General features: G+C 44.9%; 2 protein-coding genes across 5 annotated transcripts in view; both read left to right on the forward strand.

Annotated features, from left to right (window-relative positions):
• igsf9ba (immunoglobulin superfamily, member 9Ba) overlaps positions 1-22,118 on the forward strand; it is a 76,728-nt gene that overhangs the window by 12,466 nt on the left and 42,144 nt on the right. For all 4 annotated transcript variants that reach the window (XM_030109086.1, XM_030109087.1, XM_030109088.1 and 1 more), the window contains exons 2-3: positions 11,631-11,828; positions 20,240-20,386. In XM_030109086.1, coding sequence (XP_029964946.1) covers positions 11,631-11,828; positions 20,240-20,386 — 345 coding nt within the window. The remainder of the gene's footprint in view (positions 1-11,630; positions 11,829-20,239; positions 20,387-22,118) is intronic.
• LOC115400986 (phosphotriesterase-related protein-like) lies at positions 8,176-9,289 on the forward strand. Its single transcript, XM_030109090.1, has one exon. The coding sequence runs from the start codon at positions 8,205-8,207 to the stop codon at positions 9,255-9,257; it is 1,053 nt and encodes a 350-aa protein (XP_029964950.1). The 5' UTR covers positions 8,176-8,204; the 3' UTR covers positions 9,258-9,289.

Consider the following 22,118-nt stretch of genomic DNA (forward strand, 5'->3'; position numbering starts at 1 on the left):
GAGAGAATGGGAATTACATGGAAGTGGATGTGTTGATTGGAAGCTATATGGAGCCGGCGTTGTTCTCTGGATGTCTGAGCAGGTCATGTGTGTTACACCTCAGAACATGGGATTTGTTCACTGTGTGTAGATTTTTCATGTAGCAACACTAGTAAGTGTTGATTCATTAGGATAAATAATTACTTCCAGATATGTGACTTCACCCGCGTATAACTCATGTGAAGTCTGTGCTAGAAAAGACTTATTGTGTTTTTAATTGAATGATTTGCAGTCCGTGCAGCGTGCACCTCAGCGCGGCGGCGGCGTCCTGGTCCGTCGGTCCGCCCTCTGTGCCTTTGGCAGGCCCGGCCCATTTCACACATCCTGCCTCGCTCTCTTCTCGGCGCCGTTCGAGCGGGTGTCAGCACATCCACTGCATCCCTGACTGAGCAGCGCCTGTCAGGGGGTGGAGGCGGAGAAAAGATCAGGGCTAGTTTGGATCCTTCTTGTTTAAGAGTTGGAGCTTGATTGTACATTTTGTATAGGTGTGTCCGTGTCTGCATCTCTGAATGTGCACATGTATATCTATGTATGAATGTAATAATCAAATAATCAAATAATCAAATTTATTATCAAATATATTTGATGACATTCTTCATTAGGATATTCAAAATATAATTTCTTCTTCTTTTTCTACATAAGATTAAGAAAACTAGAGACTTTTCAAATTTGATCATTTATTTTTAGAAAAATGGCAGAACATAGATGTATTGAAGTAGACATACTTGTGTTATGAGTTTTCAGTATGTGTAGATAGGTGTGTAAATACTGGATATAGATTTATTTATATACGAGATTATTATATACTCTCTATAATACATATATATATATATATATATATATATATATATATATATATATATATATATATATATATATATATATATATATATATATATTATACATTATTATTTATATACTCGTAGATTATTTATTAGGGGTTTGTATATGTGTGCATATTTGTGTACAAGTCTACACTGAAAAAAGAGTAGCCTAAACACAAGATACCAACTCTAAGAAAATTACTCTTAAAACGAGTGAAATTGTACGCAAGTAAATATTACTTAAAAAGAGATCTTGATATCATAATATTAAATAAATTAAATGTATCTTAAATCAAGTGGGATGGGACATTTTGACTGAAAACAAGACTAATGAACTTGGTAAGATTTGAATTTCTGCAGGTTTTGCTGTGTGTGTGCGTGTGTGTGTGCACGTGTAGACAAGTGTGTGTCCATCGTAAATGCATTCAGATATGTATAAATCCTTTTTTTTTTTGCATGTACTTGTATTTTGTGGATGAAACATTAAGGTGAATGTGAATTGATGTTTGTTTAAATTATTCTTATTTAATGTATCTTTTCATTGCACATATTAGTTCTAGAAAATAACTGCTGGAAGTAAATGTGCGTGCAGAAGTGCTAAATACAGTATGGATATCGCTGCAGGCGGCTGTGCTCCTGCTTCCTGGTTGGCAGACAGCGTTCAATATGTGTAGGGGAACACTTTGCGCACAGCGGTTGTGAATGGAGCCTCTGCAGCTGAGTAGTTTTGTGTAGAGAGTGTAAGAGAGGAAGAGATGTAAGGGGAAGCGTGGTGATTAACTATGAATGATAGAGCAGCAGGAATCTGAACCTTTTTCCAGTAGTGAGTAAAAGAGAAATCAGTGCTTTCAGTTCGACGAAACGCGGCGGTTTGTATCTCCTGCTTCCTTCTGTGGGAATCGTTGATGTAGAATCAGCCTGCATTATTGAATTTTGTAGCCTAGATTAACACAGATATGTATAGATACGCACACACACACACACACGCACACACACACGAACACATTCAGGCCATTCACGGATGTGACCTTCATTCAGCACATACAGGCTGGCATTCAATTACCGCCCTGTCAGTGGCCCATCCAGCCCAGTGGCTGCTCGTCCTTGAGACTCCCCCTCCAGCCTCCGTCCAGTCTAGATTCCATTACATCCTCCGTCCAGCCTGAGGCGGCGCTCATATCCTCCTCGCGACGCTCGCCGTTTCAACTTTTGATGTATCCTTTACCAAATCTCCGACTGCAGAGAGCGGTGTTTATCCCCTCTCCAATCCAAGCATGCGGTAAATATTAGATTTTAGTTTTACCGGGTGCAGAATTGTTGATGTTTCAGAGGAGAGGGTTTTGTCGGAGAATCTGAGCTCATCTGAAATGGTCTCATACTGAGCTCCCTCAGTTTCCAGATTCGGTGTTATTGGACGTTATTACTGTCACAACATCTCCCCGGCTCAACTCCGCCTGATTATTGCAAAAAATTGCCTTGAGAGGCTATTTACTGTACAAATCTGTGATCATTACTGAAAGTACAGTGTAGTGCTTTTCGTGCAGAGAGCCATTTTAACCCACTGCCTCTTGGGGAAAAAAAAAAAAAAAAACCAAACCCCAGCTTTGAGTTGAAATGTCTGGTGGATTTAACCCCGCGCCCCCTGCTGTGCTGCCATGATGTGACAGCTGCTGATTGACCCCGAACAGACGCGCCTTACTGATTTATGGTGTTTCTTTGTTTTCATTGTGTGAATCAGTGAACACTTCACAGTCAGCTGGCCTTTTTTTTTTTTTTGGAAATGATGTTTTTTGTCTATCACTATAATATCAACTATGAAGATTTCTGAGCCTGATATTGTTACTGTAACTGAGCATTGGATGGCTGATCAGGCTTTCTGCTGAACTTGGTGAAACCATTCATAAGATTCAGGTGTGTTGAAGCAGGGAGAACATGGAGAACATGCAGCGCCGCGGTTCTCCACAGGATTGACACCTCTACCATATATTGTGTTCGTCCATCCATCATTGTTCACATTGAGACAGCATTAACACAATATTTACTGAGGACTTTATTTAATTTAGAAATCTTGTGACAATAATGGATGTAGAGGGTAGACTCTGTGAGGACTGGCCACCAGAACAGGAGAAGTTCTGTAGGTTCTGAGGGGAACAGGACAGAAGTGAGCGTCAGACCAGTGGAACCAGCATGAAAGAAACAATCCGTCCTCAGCAGGTGGTTTATATCACCTCCAGCAGTGGTGGCATAGAGAGGAAGACAAGAAAAGACAGGGGCATCAATATAAGACATACAAAGTTAAAGCTCGTGTCCGGAGTTTTGAAAGAGAGAGGTTTTTTTAATCCAATGTCTGGAGGTTCCGCCCTCCCTCTGCTTTCATGAGCAACCAAGACACGCCCCTTTAATTGTGCTCGCGCATTACCTGTGGGGCAAAAATTAGTGCCTCCGAGTCCTACAACATCCTGCATGTTTAGCTGTTTACGGTGGATGTTTAGCAGACCATGGATATATCCGAGGTAAGCGTAAACTCTCTCTGGCTGCGCGCACACGTTGATTGACAGCACGACAAAGCGGAAGCTCGAAATCTATTGGCTGAAGCTGACCGGCGCTTTTTCGGATAACATGGGGGTCTATGAGATGAAGGCGGGGCTCATAAGAAAAAATTTATATTGATTTATGCTAATATTATATTATAGTATCGAACCAGACTGACACATTGAAGCTCTGTTAAAAAATGATACATACGTTGGAAACGAACGGAAACTCCGGACACGAGTGTCAAACATGTGGCTCACGGGCCAAAATCAACACCAGAGGGTCCAATCTGGTCAACTGGACAATGATACATGCTGTTAAAATTTAAAGAACATTTCCCAGATTTGTTCTGTCAAAGGAACCTCTGTTACTTTATTTGAGCTGATAGATCAGCGATGCAGCAGAGAAAATGAGCTTCTTTACTGAAATTGCTCTTATTTGACTTAATAACGTTCAACTTGTTCAGGTTTTTTGAATGTAAACTTTATCATAATGCATTCTTACCTTTTGAAGGTAGAAATTTACCATAGAATTTGAACAAATCCCTGAGGAATATAGTCATAGCTTGAAATATGAAGAATTGTTGCTTTCCTTCATTGAGGAGTGTTTCTCACCCCGTTGGTTTGAATCAAATGTCTGAATATTAAGCTGATTTCTTAAGTGATCACCTTTATTGTCACAAACATGGAGCTGGTTTTCAAAATAAAGGTGCTCAGCCCATTTGGAGATGTTCTGCTTGTTTATTGACTTTCGTGATGTGTGTCACAGAAACCTCTATGTTGTGGTTCTCGATGGCTGGACTTGTTTAAGATTCCTTCTAAAATAACTGAAGCATTCCAACAAGATGTTTTAAGAGAAACAGATGCATATAGATAGATGTGGATGAAAGTGTTGCTGAAAAGGCATGTTGGATTATTATGGTGAGACTTGACCAGCTGAGAACTCACAGTCTAGTGGATGTAGAAAGCATGAAGACAGCAGCAGCAATTCCTTCATCTTGCGTCTTCACTGTGAGGAGATGGTTCTACTGATTTCTCGGCGGTTGGTGCATCGTCCCGTTCTGTCTGCTCCGCGGTCTGCTGTTCACCTGCAGCTTGGGTCGGTGTGCGAGAACCGCTATAATATGACTGTCTGCAGCGTTGGAGACACAACAGTAACAAGTAACTGGAGCCTTGTGGTTTTTTAGGGATGCGACACGCGAAACCTCGACTGTCTGGATCCATTTTTTCCACAGCTGTCAGTAGATGACGGGTCAGAAGTGGAAATATGGTCTTCTAGTCGATAAGACATAAACATGTTAAAGCAGAAATCTGTATTTTTTTTAATTAAAGGAGTTGTTCAATTTGACTCAGTTCATTTACTCATATAGTTTTCACAACGTATTTCAAACATCAGTTGGCTCAAAGGTCGTGACAGTAAATTAGATAGTGGGACGTTTAGTTAATCAGAAGAATGTGCTTATGTCAAAGCATCAGCGATCATCGATGAAAATATGAGTCAGTAGGTCTCCCTCTGACTCTGTTCCCACATATTTAAACAAAAGCAAACACTGAGACGTTATTCACTCCGTGTCTCGCTTTGTACCTGGACCGCGGGCCGTATATGTGATTTATCTGACAGGTGACTGACTTGTTACCCTCCAGGAATTCATGATCGTGGCGGTAAATCTGCTGTGGGCCGAGGACAGATAACATAAAACATATTGCTCTGCGGGATTTATTAGATGTCTGATTTATGCAGATCTTAGTCAACAGATTTCTGCCTGTGTGTTTGAGGAGTTTCAGTCTTCGCTGTGTGACTTGAGACTTCGGGTGACATTTACAGTGCCAAATCAATCATGGACTGCAATCATCTCCCTACTGTACCCATGCCTTTATGTGTAGGATGCTGTTTATTTGGAGGGTGGATCCTCGCACTGCATTTATGACTTGTTGAGCACATAAATATTTTCCCCTGAATAAGCTCTCATAAACTCTACTGGGTCAGCGTGTCTCCATTAAGAAAATGAAAAGTGGTGACCAAGCCTGTGTTGATTGTCCCTTCATGAGCGCCTCATAAAACAACCCAAGATTTATTGTCCCAATGATAAATATCAACGCAAATCCTCAAATTCACCACAAGGATCCAACAATAATGTCAGCCAGAAACCTGGGCTGTGCAACTTCTGCAACCTGAGCTAAGAAAACAAAGGATTTCCGCAGCGTGCGTTGCTGTGGCACCAGGTTTGAGCCTGTGCTTCACGTCAAGTGACTCTACTTACTGCAACCAAACAATGTGTCCAGTGTGTTTCATTATGGGGGGGAGCCCGCCCTCGCTTTCATTCTGCGAGCCGCGCGGCTCAAGTGTTACAATACAAGGGCTCTTGAACTGCCTGCAATAATTTCTTATCAAACACACATGTTGCATGATTTAAGGCCTTATGGGAGCAATACGTGGATTTACATGAACTTCCTGATGCTCTACTGAAACCTGGTTTTCTCAGCCTAACCAACATAGTCTAATTACATTACTGCATTACTATTGCAACAACACATCATCAGTAGGGTAAAACTAACCTGTCTCACGACGGTCTAAACCCAGCTCACGTTCCCTATTAGTTCGTGAACCATCCAACGCTTGGTGAATTCTGCTTCACAATGATAGGAAGAGCCGACATCGAAGGATCACAAAGGGGGGGGTCGAATACTTCAGGGGTCAGGAACAGCACAATTTGATCCCAAGAGGGCCCCATTAGTAAATGGACTGTGTATGTATATATATATATATATATATATATATATATATATATATATATATATATATATATATGACTAGAGCTCTAATTTCTGTCTTTGTTTTTGTTTTGTTTAAGTTCATATTCATTGAACTATCTTTTGCAATGCATGACAAACCTGAACCTGAAAATGTAAAATATTTGGCCACATGGAGCTGGAACTCAAAAATATATTGGCAAAAGAAAGACTAGTAAAAATCTAGAAATGACCTTTAATGTAGGTTAGTTTCTACATCGATGTAGTAACCCTGATTCACCCCATAAGTCACACTGAAGTGCGTCCCTGGTGGTCAGATAATCATATTTCACAAAGTCTTCACCTGAAGAGATTATTGATTCATGAGGACCTAAAAGAGACAGCTGTCCTCATGTGCTTTTGTTCAATCAGGTTTAGTTCCGCAGCGGCATACTTGAACACACACACACATGCGCGCGCGCCCACGCACACACACACACACACACACACACACACACACACACACACACACACACACACACACACACACACACCATAGCAGCCTGCGCACTGGAAAGTGTTTAGCATTGCCATGACAACCAGCAGCGGTGAACTGCTGTCTGCAGTCTGAGCTGCAGGAAAACTGCAGCACTCAGGGCTTTGTGTTGTCAGCACTGATATTCTCTGGATTAAAATTTTAAGATTTTTGTTTGTTTAAATCCAATATAAAATGAAATTATGAGGGGTTTTTTTTTTTTTTAATGTCTGTCCCAGCAGTACGTCAGGCTCTACTGTCACATCATCTCCTCTGTTCAGGGCCAGCAGCGGATCGTTCGGTGCCAGAACAATAACATCCCCTTCAGAAGTCTTCCCTTGATCGCTGCTTCCACCTGAGTTCACCTCCAGTGTCTGACATGCTTCACATGTCTGCCTGCACTTCCTGGTCTGTTGACGGTGGAGAGAGAGGGCGTGAGCGCGGATTACACTCCGCCTTTCAAGGCTCCCCAGGGCCCTAAAACCACCTGAGTTACATTTGAAATATCCTGCAAAAGGTCTGTTAAATTGTTGCTGAAAAGATTTCAAAATGCTTTGTTTCCACTGGAAAGAGGGACTGTGCCTGAAAAATAAAAACTATCCTAAAAATACAAACTATGCAGAATAAAAGATCTGATTCTATCTATCATCTAAACTCTTTGTTTGGAATTCCAGCATTATGTTACTTTATTGCGTTGCATGGAGATATTTTTGTTCCTGCTCCTTGGGGGTGTGTTTTGTTCTACGTTTCTGCTGGAAACTGTCAGATCTGGCAACAGAAGACGATTGTTTGCCGTGTGGCGAGCGAGACAACTGTTGTTTATGACAAGGTCAGCAAATCTCTGTTTTTCTTCACGTTTCTTACATGAAATGCATGATTTAAATGATTTATCTTGAACTTCCAACACTTCTGTGTTTTACTGCTGCAGCAGCCTGATTGCACGTCTGGTTTTAAGCCTTAAGAAAAAGAAATGATAATAATCATACATCATACTGGAAATCCAAAGTTGTGCATAATGTCCAGGGCAGTGGTCGCTAAAGATTAAATAATCCAGATTGAGAAGTCATGCAAGCGGTTATGATTTAAGAAAGTTTTATATTGTGCAGGCTGCAGTCCAAAGGTCCCTGTCTGCACAGACAGCCTGGTAAATAAGTACACACACACACACACACACACACGTCTGATCTGTCCATGTGTATAAATGGTCTTGAATTGTATTATTCATGCAACAAAAATCAAAAAATTGTTAAATAAACCTACATCCAAACCAGAATGTTGGATGTAGGTTTGTTGAATCGGTGTTGACGGTGTTTTGTTCAGGATTCCCACCTGCAGATTATGAACATGAAACGCAACCTTTAGAGTTTAGTCTTGCATGAAGCTTTTCTTGGGCTTCCTCAGATTGTTTAGAGAAAGTTACAGACTCAGCAGTAGATGGCTGCACAGCTTCTATCACTCCGTATCGATCAGAGTTTAATCTCAGCACATCTGCGCTTTTTATGGAATTTTTTTAAAACAGAAATCTGACCTCTGACCCTGAGCATCATGTCGTCCCTGAGCGGTAAAGTCCAGACCGTCCTGGGCCTGGTGGATCCGGACCAGCTGGGCCGCACCATGACCCACGAGCACCTGACCTCCATGAGCTCCGGGTGCTGCTACTTCCCGCCGGCGCCGGGCGACGAGGCGGTGGCGTCGGACCCCTTCCACATGCGGCACGTGCACTGGCTGAGGCAGAACCCGTACAGCGTCCGGCAGAACCTGCTGCTGCAGCAGGAGACGGCCGCCGTGCGCGACGAGCTGCTGGCCTACAGGAGGGCCGGCGGCGGCGCCATCGTGGAGAACACCACCGCCGGCATCGGGCGCGACCTGCCCGCCCTGCGGCGCCTGGCCCGGGACACGGGGGTCCACATCATCGCGGGGGCCGGGTTCTACGTGGACTGCACCCACTCGGAGGACACCAGGAAGATGAGCGTGGAGAAGCTGACGGACGTCATGGTCGGCGAGGTGCTGCACGGCGCCGACGGCACCGACGTCCGCTGCGGCGTGATCGGGGAGATCGGCACCGGCTGGCCCGTCACGGAGAGCGAGACCAGGGTGCTGCGGGCGGCGGCGCACGCCCAGGCCCAGCTGGGCTGCCCGCTCATCATCCACCCCGGCAGAGACCCCGCCGCGCCCGCCGCCGTGGTGCGGATCCTCCAGGAGGCCGGCGCCGACATCGGGAAGACCGTCATGTCTCACCTGGACAGGACCATCTTCCACCGGGGCGCGCTGCTGGACTTCGCCCAGATGGGCAGCTACCTGGAGTACGACCTGTTTGGGACCGAGATGCTGAACTACCCCTTCGACCCGGCGGTGGACATGCCCAGCGACGCCCAGAGGGTCAAGACGGTGGCGTTCCTGATGAAGGAGGGCTACGAGGACAAGGTGCTGATCTCCCACGACATCCACTCCAAGAACCGGCTGAGCGAGTTCGGCGGCCACGGCTACTCCCACATCCTGAAGAGCATCGTGCCCAAGATGCTCAGCAGGGGCGTCTCGCAGCACCAGGTGGACAAGATCCTGGTGGAGAACCCCAAACGCTGGCTGACCTTCAGATGAGTCAGAGAGAGAGAGGGGGGGGGGGGGGGCGAGCGAGGTCCACAGCTGATTCAACAGCTCAACATAATCAACACTCTGAGATCTTTCAATCACCACAGCCTCCTTTATTGATGAGATTTTGGACTTTTAACTCAGAAGGCTTCTGTTTGAGTTCGTCTTTTCAGTTTGAAACCATGATTACTTTTATGGAGGCCCTGATTAATTAAACTAATTTCCCCAAAAAATAAATAAATAAATAAAACACATACTTCAGAAAGTGATTTTTTTTAAATCACATTTAGGTTGTTGTTGTTTTTGTTGTTGTTGTTGTTGTTGTTGTTGTTTTTTTACATCAAATAGAATCTACTTTCTGGTGTAAAATCTGATGTTATAAAATGTATGAATAAATCACTTGGATGCTATGAAGGGAAAGAGTCTTATTATTAACTTTATCTAATAAATATGAACTGCAACATAAAAGTCATGATGAATGAGGGATTCTATTCTATAATAAGGGGAGACAGAAAATGTAGAGGAATAGGAAAAATTGCATTTAAAACAATTATCCATCCAAGAAACAAACAGTTATGGTTTGTGAAAGCATCAACACATTGTTCACCCATTCATTGGAAGCTGCTCAGGTTTCAAATAAACAAGACTGCGTTTTCACAAATATGATTAAAAAAAGCATTTTCTGTGATAATGACCTCGCTCTGAGGCAGAAATATAAACGGCCAACAGTTCTGTTCTGATTATGTGAAATGGCTTCTGCAGAATGTAAAGTGTACGATGATTATTGTTGTTGTTTAGTGGCATGAGAGCTCAGAATCCCTCTTTTTAATAATGTCTGTAGCATTTATTGAAGTGAGAAATTCACCAGACTGGCTGTTATTTTCAGAAGTGTCCCCGCTGAGGGATTCCCTTGTTAATTTTGTCTTTCTAAGCAGAATTTCACACTAAAGTTTTGCGTCCTACGTCTCAACACAAGATGATTTTCAGTGTTGGCTGCTCGGGTTTGAGTTTTCCTGGACTTCAGGCGCATCTCATTCAGTCATTTGATGAAACAGTTCCTCATTTCATCAAACAGTGATTCCTCATCAGTTTCATCCCAATGAAAACTTCCCCGTCATGATGACTACATGCTGCGTTGACCCCCTGTCTGTCGGAGAGCTGTTAAATGGTCACGTGAGCCTCGCTGAGGCATGCCTGCATGTTTCATTGAGCTTGTGTTGCTCATTAAGCGAAGCGTGGCTGTTTTTTTGTTGCTCCTTATTAAAGAGGCGCCGCACAGCAGAGCAGATTTCAGCACCGAGGCCGTAGCTGGCAGGCCACATCTCCACTGTAAAAAGTGTAATTTGATTAAATCTGCACTGTTTCAGCCCAGAATCAGTGCTGGCTGAAGTGAGGAAAGTGGATTAACTCCGTCACAGGATAATGCAGATTAAACTGGTAAACACAATCGCTGAGTGGTGCATATGGCGTGTAGGGGCGGAGTTAGATCTTTCATTTTAGTGTGTGGCTGTGTGACCCGAGAGCAGCTCTGACAGCAGTGATGGAGATAAGACGTCACGGCAGACGGCGGCGCTGCCTGAGCCTGTTCTGCCTCCAGGAAAAAAAAAATTATACCCAATAATGCAAATGATACGACTAATGAAAGCGTTAAGTTATTCAGATGGTGTTTCTCCGGAGTGAAACGTCAGCATGTCTCTTGATCCCTGAAGCGATCCTCCACTCCCCCCCTCCACCCCCGGGGCACGGGCCGGTAGTCATGCTCCGTCTGACGGTGGAGATCCAGGCGGCTCAATGAGCGCGGGGGTGGCAGCTGGAGAAAATCCATTCCCAGGGCGAGCGTTCTGCTGAGGCAGGTACGCCGACCTTTGAGTCATCTGATAGGTCAACGCTCGGCAGCGTGCCTGGACATCCGTGGCCGGGCGCCAGGCCCGGCGCTGCTCATAGTAAAGCTCATCCGGGCGGCAGCCAGCCATGATCAATGGAGCCCCCTGGCAGCTGGCTGATCGTACAGTATGGCACGGCCACTAAACACTCACCGGCAGACGCAGGTGACAGATGACGGCTGGCCGCCGGGACGCGGCGGGCTGATGAGAGGGAGACGGTCTACCATGTTCCCGGTGACCGTTCAGAGTGATCACCGCCGCCTGGAAGCACGCCGCCGCACACATTAAGCAAAATGTGGTTTCAATCCATTGATCCAGTCAATCACTTTTAATTGCCTCCCAATTATTGTTTGTAAATTAGTCTTGGATGACTTGAATGCAATGAGATTTTTCTGCTTGGTCTGCAGGAAATCGGCGCATGAGGTTTTTTTTTTTTTGTCTTCTTTCGCCGCTCCTCCAGCCTGTGAAGCTCTAACCGTCTCCCTCTGCCGCCCCCCAGGTGCCCACGGAGTGAGAGAGGAGCCCCGCTTTGTGACGGCGCGCGCCGGAGAGAGCGTGATCCTGGGGTGTGACGTGTCCCCTCCCCTGGACGGCCAGCAGCCCCCCTATGTGGTGGAGTGGTTCAAGTTTGGAGTGCCTATTCCCTTCTTCATCAACTTCCGCTACTACCCTCCTCATGTGGATCCAGAATACACTGGTAAGACCCTCGTAATCCGGCGCTGCCAGAGCTGTCGGTCCCGCGAACTTTTATCTGTAACTCATCGATCCTGAAACTTCTGAATTAATGAAGACTTGGATGCATATTAGGAGGAGCGTCTGCCAAGACGCCAAGTACAGTAAATCCTGTAGATTTTGTCTTGTTGACACTGCAGCAGAAACAAAGTTGACAAATGAGTTTCACACTGCATGGTGAGAAATGGCGGTGTGGAGGGTGGAAGGCAGCACAGAGAAGTACGGCTACTGTTACACTGGAGTCGTTTACAAGCATCAGGGCTATGGCTGGCCTTTCTGTGAACCACCAGGTGTTCCCGCGTGTGCTGGTCCGTCCTCTTCCCTGTGCCTGGAGCCGAGGCATTGTGGAGTGAAGCCGCCTGCAGGCGAAAGGCAGGTTACGCTCTGGAGCGGCCGCCAGTCAGTCACCAGGCTAACACACACAGACAGACACACACCCGTGGCCATTTGAAAGCCATCAGTCAACCTGGCCGGCTTGTGTTTGGACTGTGGAGGAAGTGCCTGGTTAAAGCCCACAAGGGCGCAGGGAGAACATGCAAACTCTATAAAAAGGGCCTGTGAGCCACTTTCTGCACAATTTTCCTAACACCCCCCCCCCCCCCCCCCCCCCCCCCCCCCCCCCACACACCACACACACCACACACACACACACACACACACACACACACTTCATCATACATTTAGTTCATGAGACCAGTTTTAGTAAATTACTCATTTGGAGCATCATTTGACGTCTTGCCATGTCAGTAGTAATACACACTTTTGGCATGTAAATGTGTTTTGACATCGTACTGGTGAATCTTATTCAGAAACCAAAAAATTCTTCAAACTCATATTATCATGCAACTTACTAAAACCCAGCTTCTAGAAGTTGTAAAACTTTGTAAAATCTAACTAACGCCATGTAGTGATCTTCAGCTGTTTCTGTTGCTTCTGTCTCTGTTCCAAAGCATCGAGATGCATCGCTGCCGCTGTTTTACATAAACTCACTTTCAGCATGCAAAAGGATTTTGATGAGTCTATTAGAATAAAATATGATTTAGAAATAAAAAAAATAAAATAAATCTTTTTTGAAATTCAAACTTCAAAGATGTTCTCTGTGGCGGTGCAGAGTATACTTGATGAAAATGTCTGTGTTTTAGCTAAAATAGCAGTACCAAAAACAACTACAATCTCAACTCAAAGCAAATTTCAATGAAACCTTCTGGTGTAAAATGCAGTGAACTGTTTCAAATCACATCTCTGCTCTGGTCTCGGTGTCGTTTCTGCTACGTTGCTACGTGTTTTCAATGAAAATTTTTACGATCAACTTGGTGGTTTGGCGGGTCGGATTAGAGCCTCTTGCGTCCCGGTTTTGGTCCACAGACCTTGTGTTTGACACCCCTGTCTGTCTTTGTAGCGCTCCTGTTGTCTTGATTTTGCTGAGTGTTCCAGATGCTTGTGGGTGTTTGTTTTTGTTACCGTCGCATCGAGACGCCGAAGCTCTTTCTTTTTGAACAGATTTAGCTCCTGGTTGTGTGAAGTTTGCTGGAACGGAGCCAGCCCGGCGCTCCTGCCTTTCCTCTGTGTTGTGGAGCACGTCACAAACCGAAATCAGCCTTTTTGAGGGCCTCAAACTTGAGGCCGGCGCTGATGATGTATTACTACACACACATTACCCGGCCGAGCTGCGTGGCTCTAATCATTGTGTAAACATTTCTATGATGCTGGGTATGGATTTCTCTGCTCTGCTGCAGACCTAATTATGAGCTCCTGGCTGAGAGCACCAGCGTTTCTGACAGCTACTTTTAAATAGATTGCAGCACAAATCGTAATTCACACAGCAGACTGACCTGTAATTTACAGCGAGGACCTGAGTGTTTTCCCCCCTCAGAGCGGCGCTTCAGCTTTTTGGGATGTAAGTTCGAGGCGGGAACGGTGCACTGCAGCTTAACGTCGCCTGCTCGTTGTGCCGCTCTTCATCTTTCTGTTGGAACACGGTGTTCAGGGCTGCAGAGGGGCGTCTGCTTAGCCGGAGCACACACAGGCAAATAAACTGCGCCTCAGCACTTCACTGTACATGCATGCCTTCCCACACACTCCAGCGACAATGCAGCACAGAGTGCATGCAGTTTACAGCCAGTGTATAAAACAGCTCTGTATGCGCTGCAAAAAATCCAAGATCCACAGAATGATCAAGCATGAAAGCCTTCAGCAGCTTTCTTGATGCTATAATCAACTGAAAGAAGGAATTAACTGTAAAAATAACATTTCATATTTGCTATATCTGCAGTGTTTGTCCACCAGAAGACAAAGGAAGCACGCTGAACAGTGTTTATTCTGCCACTGCACTATCAGGTCATGAAATTAAACCGAGTGGCGCCAGCAGCTTTTCTGCCGTCGACACCGAGGTGGAGTCCGAACGCTTTCACAAACTACTGTTTTCCCCTGTTTACACAGGAATGGAGCTGGAGCATATCTGAAATTCCACCTTCTCAAAAAGTTGAGTTTTCAGAAGTTCGGATCACCTCACTGCACGAACAAACACCAAGATGGAAGCGTTGTGTTTCCACTTGAACACATGTAAACAGACAAACATAGATCGCACAACGCTGAAACACACAGAACGACACAGAAATGTCTTTTTTGTAACACTTTCTGCAGCATAAACTTCACATCAGCATAATAATCGATTGGTGATTCCTCGTGAAGGGTACATCTCCTGATGAAGCTGTGGGCTGTGAGGGCAAAGTGGGGAAACTAGCGACTCATGATTGATCAAGCCAAACACATTAACCCTGCCTCAAGCGCCGAAATGTACAGTTTGGTTCCAAAGAGTCAAAAACTACATTTCACATTTGTGTATTGACGAGTTTGGTCACAAATGCTTTGAAATGGAAATTGGAGCCACACACACTCGTGCATAGACGTGCACGTCCTCCTTCGCAGTCGTTGCAGCACATTTTTTAAGATCTGCCTCTCCTGGATTAGACGTCAGCGCCCGCCCGCCCGCCCGCCTGCCTGCGCTCTGATTCCTTACAGCAGGAAATTGGTTCCTCTGATGTTGCTTCGGTGTCTGTGACAAGATGGCGAGTTGTCAGAATGAGGTCAGAATTATCTCCTCCTGCTCCCACCTCCTTATGAGCACAAAACCCTCATCTGACCTGCTAATAAGCTGTGAAATAACGGCAGAGGCTGCAGGACTCGCTTCCCCAGTCTGATCGTCCTAATGCGGATGTTGACAGATTTATTTTGTGTGTGTGTGTGTTTGTGTGTTTTTACTTGTTGTATTGAATTCACTGAGAATCAGGAGTCGGGGTGACCGGCTGTCTGAGGAACTGTGCTCGTCCTCCTCCTCGCGTTGTGGCGTCTGCAGCGGATGTGGGAGCTGCTCGAGCGTCTCATTGTTTACTTTAACCTCCAAACTAGCAGCTGGGTCTGGACCGAGAGCGCCTCCCAGCACTCCGCCGTGCTCGCCCGGGCCGGACCGGTGGGCCGCTGCCATGTGGCGTCAAGTCCCACGGTTGAGGAATTAGCAGGGAACAGATGCAACATGAATATGGCCGGTCTCATTACATAGATTAAAGTGCATTGTGGGGATTGCGTGTGCTCTGTGACAGCGCGATAATGACACTGGACTGTGGTTTATGAGACGCTCGTTTGGGCGCTTTAATGGCTCCATGTGGCCTCAGAGCTCATTTAGGCTATTCCCATGAATTGTTATCACACAGTATGAATAAAGTTGATGAATAGAGTAAATGTGCAATTATTCCATCTCACAGCTGCTGCAAAAATGGAGATGATTATCAATGACTACTGTACTTTACAGGGTCCACAAAGCCAGCACCGGTCGCATTCTTCACCCCCAAACTGCTCCTTCCTTCTTGAGCATTATTGCCACTCCTGCTAATTGTTAAGAGACCTGGAGCATCTTCATTTTTAATATGCAATCCGAATCGTAGGGAAGACATGTTCTCGTTAGGAATGTGGGTGTGTGTGTGTGTGTGTGTGTGTGTGTGTGTGTGTGTGTTTTCCCTGCCTAATTCGCTGTGAAATGCTATCCTGCTATCTGGGATCGTTTTGCCTGTTTGCCCGGAGGCTATATGGAAATTATAACATTTAAAAACATCTATTTTTGTGCCCACCCTGGCAAAGGCGCAATCAATAATTCAGATGTGCAGCCTGTGAAATTTTAGTGTCAGATCCTCCCGCTATGGGACAGGCTGCTGGAAAAAAAAAAACCCCAAAACGTAAATCACATCTCTTTTGCCTCCAGATTTAGCTGCGCTGTGCACGCCGATGTTATGGATACGAGTGTAATGTTATTATAGTCGGGCTTGATGCAAAGTGTTGCATTTTCCCTCGCTGTTACAATAAAGACATAATTAATAATGATCTGCCTTTTTGTCTTTGAGGTGTTGAGTTGCTCCTAAAGCAGCCTGTTAACATGCAGAGACGGATTATGAGACATCAGGCCGCTGGGCTCAGACACATTAAAGGCCCCCGCCTGTCCTGACAGAGGACCTGAACCCCCACGCTGAAGGAGACGGAACAAACCGTGCAGACAGGACTCTTTTCTGGTTTCTGTCTCCACCTTGCAGGTGTTTTGCATCATCTCTCATCATTTTGTGGTCATTTTGCATTTTTTTTTTGTCTCAAAGTGGACAAATGTACATAATAATTTATGTTATTTATTTATTCATTCACTTTATAGGGCCAAGTTAGTGTTTCTGCTCTTTTCGTGCCACTTTGTTGAAATTTTTAGTTGTTATCCATTCTGGTGTATACAATATTCTCTCTCGTTTTTATTCCCCAATTAAATGTTTAGGTCTCAAACGAGGCTTCCTATGATTCCACAGGTCTTTAAACCAATACTATTAATTTGCTGCTTTTTCAGGTGTCATCTAATACGAATATGAGTGAATCTTTTGGGTTATCTGGTTTAAATACAGGTTAAAACAAACAAACAAATAAAAAACAAGCTTTCTGGAGCTCTGATTACCGTAGGTTGATTTTTCCATTTACAAACAAACTATACAGTTATTGTTTTATTGTAATTTTGAACAAATACCTGAACCTAGCAGAAACTAGCTAACTCCACTGTTAAATGACTATAAAAGCAATAAAAACACAAATAACAAATAATTCAGTAACATTGATTAACAATGAAAGCTGGACAATTTACATACTTTTTAAATATCCAGTCCTATCGACCTGAGAGCTAAAAGGATCACCAGAAAACAGCTTCGACACTGATACTTTGCCCTGTATAGAGCGTTTATAACTTTGTTGTGTAAAGGTATGATTGTTGAAAAAAAGATATTTTAGATATTGCTATGGATATTGCTCTCCTCTATGAAAGTATTAAACTTACTGACTTAAAAAATACTGATCACAAACATCGATAATCAGTTTGAAATTGGAGACATTAGGGAAAAAAAACTTTGCTTTGTGGTGTCAATCTATGCTGGAAAACATTTGTTGAAGAAAATTAAGGGAGATCTGAGCCTGCAAAGCCTTTTTATTTTATTTAGTCTGCTAATTGGCTTGATAAATTGGCTCCAGCTAGATTAGAAATAGTGCTGCTTTCAGTAAAACACACAGCGTTTCCCCTTTTCAGTGAAGTTCATTGGGTTTAAAGGTGCTGGGTTTTTTTTTTGCCAGCATTGTCACTTCGGATCTTCGGCGTCCGCTTCCTGTCTGACAGAGCCGCCATGTGATCTGAACAAGGTGTTTTGTGCGCAGACAGAAGCCTGCGCCGTGTAAGTGGTCTGTGCCCAGGGGGCCTGTCCTGACGTGGATACAGTGCTGTTAACTCTGTTTACAGCTGCAGCCTCTCACTGACTGACAAATGGGAGCGGAGCTTGATCCCTAGCCTTCACGCCGCCGCCTTCCCCGCTCAGCACTTCAATGCCCGCGCAAAAATAGACCTGACTTTTTGAAGACAGGCTACCTTTTTTTTTTTTTTTTTTTTTTTTTTTTTACTGCAAGGCTGCAGTCCTCACTCCTCTCACTTCCCTCTTTGCTTTATTGATTTCCTGCTTGCAAAAGAGAGAGGGAGAGAGAAAAAAAAAAAGACGCCGTCAGTTTTCCATCCAAGCTACGGCAGCAGTCCCGGGGCCGGACGTCCGTCTATCGCGAGGAATCAGTCCGCCCTCAGCGTCACTCAGCCTGAAAGGAACAGGAAGCTGCACTTACAGTACATCTACACATCAAAGTTGGGAAAAATGCTCCATCTCTGAAGCGTCGTCAGACAGCGCAGCGGCAGCGGCGGCGGCGGTGGCGGCGGCGAGCATCTTAGTTTTAGTCAGGCTGTCAGAGGCAGCCATGTGAGCAGCGGGCTGCAGGCTTGAAGACAGACAGCTTAGCAGCTGAAGATTTCACCGTGCCCGGTTTCCACAACGTCTCTCATCCCCTGTGATTTCCTCCTTTTAGAATTCCAATTTATCCGCAGCCTTGAAGTGAGAGGAGAGGTGGGGAAGGAAAAGTTTTATAAGAAGTGGGATTTGTGCGAGGTAGACGGCCGGCCTCTTTGCAGCACCACACCAGAGACTTGGTTTTATTTTATCTGGAAGGTGTGGCTCCCAGGCAGCGTCAGGCATTAATCCTAATACTTCAAGCTTGACAGGTGTTCATTTGTGGTTCAGTATTGGGACACGTTATCAGTTAAAGGAATGGTTAAAACTTTTTGGAGGACATTTTTATTTTTCCTCTCTGCTCAGAATCCTTGTAGATTTGAAGCTGTGGAGCCAGGACACTATTAAAACTCTGGAATAAGTTAGTGTTTTCTGGAGTTTTTCTTCTGAAAGTTGATGGATTTCTTTAACAGGTTAGTCAAATGCCAGCTACAAGATCTTTGTTTAAAGAGGGACCATGTGAAAATCCTGCTGTTCTTATTCTGTACATTTTGTGCCAGTTGCCCAGTTTTGGTCGACGCAGAGGTTCAGATTAGTTTCAGGAGGTAAATGTTGTACAAGCATGTCATGTAAACTTAACCTTTGACCTTCAGCCGTGCTGTGTTGCATTTTCTTTGAGCGACTCAAGTCCTTGGTAGCAGTTTAAACGATTAAGCGTCCACTCGTCTGAACCGGTTAGTGTTTTATTCATGTGCACGGTGCTCCAGGAGTAGACAGGATCTCTAATATTAATAATTTACTCACACAAAAACAGTTTGTACTTCAAACCAAGAAAAAAAAACAAGGTAACATAGGCTGGGTCAGAAATCCAGGAATATACTAATTTTACTGGGGAACAACATGAACTGATGGATTTATGAGGTTATTGGGATGTGTTGAGGCTCCACGGTGCCAGGAGGGAAAATGCAGCTGAAAACTGACTGCTTTTAATGGCCTCGAATACACAACACCTTTTTTTTAGACTACTTAATTATAAAATGTGAATAAAACATCTCCACTCTATACACCACCTAGTGGTGTAAACTAGTATTGCACTGCTTGGTGTATTTAGCACTACTTCACAAAACTATCAAGAAGCTTTGCTGTGCTGATTATTTAAGGTTACAGCAAAAAAAAATACATTTAGCCTTTTTTAACACAAGTATCTTCTTTTGCCGTAGATGAAGAAAGCTGTAATGCTGGTATATCAGTTTTTTTCTATTCGAAATTCAAACCTGAAATCATTTAAGTCTGAAGAGCGGTTTCTAAATTTCCTACCATTCACAAAGTACATGAATGCAGCACAAAAGACAACTTTCTTGTCTTTTATGTAAAGTAAATCATTATTCTGCAGATTTTCTTGTTTTGTGGGACGTCTACAAAGTTTGAGTGAGTTTCCCCAACAGTCCAAGCAGTTGCAGCCAGCTGGACTGAAGGCTCTAAATTGCCCATAGGTATGAATGTACAGTCGCTGTTAGAGAGTGTCTGTCTCCTCTAGCTCTGTGAGAGACTGGCAGTCTGTCCCGGGTGTTTTCCTACCTTCCATCCAGTGTTTGGAAAGACTCCAGACTGCTGCTGCCCGGCCCGAACACCAATGAGCAGTGAAAAAAGAAAAAAGACAGAAGAGTTGTTTGTCACAGCCGTTGCAGACTCGGTGCATCAATAGGTTTGAGTTTCTTTTAGTAACTTGGAGGATCCTGCAGAGAAAAGGGAAAATGGGAACAAAAGTGGTGATTGAATTTAAACTTAAGCTTTATTTTTAACACCTAAGCTCAGCCACACTGACCTGCAGGCAATGCAAAGAGATAACCCACACCCACACCGAGCCGCTACCCCGAAGTAAAGCACTTAACCCCCGACTGCTGTGATGGATCATTGTGGAGACCAGCAAAGCTCCTGGGTGTGTGTATGTGTGTGTTATTACGTTCTAAATGAGCTCGGAGTTGTCTACAAAGATAAATTTCCAGGGGTGAAGTGGTTAACGCTGGTGTTGTGCCTGCAGGTCGAGCCTCTCTGCACGGGAAGGCCTCCCTGCAGATCGACCCGGTGCGCTCCGAGGACCAGGGCTGGTACGAGTGCAAGGTCCTGATGCTGGAGCAACAGTCCAACACCTTCCACAACGGCAGCTGGGTGCACCTCACAGTCAACGGTGAGTCATCCGGCTAAACAGCCCGCTCTCATACCGGGGAAACGCGTGTGTGTGGGTGTGGATGAATCCAGAGAACCTGCGTCACACACATCACTTCTCAAAGCCTTGAATCTTTCTGTGGATTCAAGCTCACAGTAATCTTATTAATCAACATAAAAGTCACTTTCAAAAAAATTGTTTAGCAAGTTCTTTTTTTTTTTCAAAGAGCTAAACAATGTTTTTGGTTTCTTTATTACTCATTCCTCATGCACAATTTTAAATTGCAGACATAATCTTGATTCTCACAATCAAATATTTTATGCTTCAATTAAAGTTGTTTGCGCAAAACTTATTTGCTGTAGATGTCTCACTGTAGCAGAAACATTGCCGGGAGAATGAAATACTCTTGCTAACAGAAACTTGATTCCTGGTTAACGCTTTACAGGACAATCATAGCAATATTAGATTTAAAAATCAATTTAACCTTGTGATAGTAGGATATAATAGGCCTGTATTAGTGGATTTTTAAAGTCAGAAATAAGTAATCAATTTCTATTGCTGTATTTCATTTATATTTGTGTGTTATCAATGGTTGACAAAATCGGACAGATTAAGTATTGTGTACTACAGATGTCTCTAATGAAGAAAAACAATCTATGATGAAAGTTACCAGTGTAACTGCGGTTCTAAGAATCCCGGAGGATGATGAAGGTGGTGCTGAAAGCATCGAACGCTCCCCTTCATTTATGCTCAGTTCAAGTATGTATACCAACAACGTCACTTGTGAACCCTGGGTGACCCAGGAAAAGCAATAAATTCTGGTGTCCAACACAGGTTCGGTTCCTACAGAATCTTCTTTTGTGATCACCAAGATTGTGAGTGACAGAACGCTCTGGCGGTCATCCAGGATAAATAGAACCGAAGTTACATTTGTAAGTTTCATTCTATTTCATCCCTCCTGACCGCCAGAGGCGGTGCTGAAAGCACAGAATCACTAATACCAGCGTAGTCTCGAGGAATCCCAGAGACCAACCTCATTGACAAACCTCTGCAGAGCCAAGGACCACACCCAGTGGATTGGGAGTGGCAACGTTCACGCTGTACAACCCAGAAAATAGCCAGCATCGCCCAGAAGGCAGCGGCATGCATGTCATTCAGTGGTACTCCCCTCAGGGCAGCCCAAAGTATGGACACCGCTCCGAGGGAGTGGCAGCACAGAGAGTCTGGGAAACTCCTGAACAGCCCAGAGGCTGGCGGTTCTCCTCAGGGGAACCCAAGCGGACAGTGGGTTGGTTCCTCTGAAGCGACCCCAAATTGTGTGCACTGCCCCTGTCGTGAGACGGGCTAGTTTTACCCTACTGACGATGTGTTGCTGCAATAGTAATTCGACCAATCGCCTGTTGGAGGGTTCTGACAGGAGAGAGAGTCTGCTAGCAAGTTCAGGCCCCAGCAGATACAGGACCCTTCAGGCCTTCCAGACAGGCGTCACTTGGCATCCAAGTAGAATCCGTCCAACCACCTCCTCCAGGAGAGCAATAGCAGCAGGCCCAGGGATGTCAGTCTCTGCCCCTGTAGCCCTAAGGGGCCCCAGAAGGCCGCTGACAGGACCCACAGCTCGGGGTCGCCTGAATGGTAAGCGCCAGTAAAGCTTGGCTGAAGCTACGTCCAGGAGAGAAAACGGCTGCCCGCCGGCTCCCTCTTCCTCCTGCCCTCCCGCTAGAGACGCCACGCGCCAGGAGCAGGGGGCGCGAAT

This window comes from Salarias fasciatus, chromosome 14, assembly GCF_902148845.1.
Source record: "Salarias fasciatus chromosome 14, fSalaFa1.1, whole genome shotgun sequence".
Lineage (NCBI taxonomy): Eukaryota > Metazoa > Chordata > Actinopteri > Blenniiformes > Blenniidae > Salarias > Salarias fasciatus.

Bases quoted from the DNA above. Each gene is read 5' to 3' on its own strand.
- LOC115400986 (XM_030109090.1), top strand. From the start codon at position 8,205: ATGTCGTCCCTGAGCGGTAAAGTCCAGACCGTCCTGGGCCTGGTGGAT.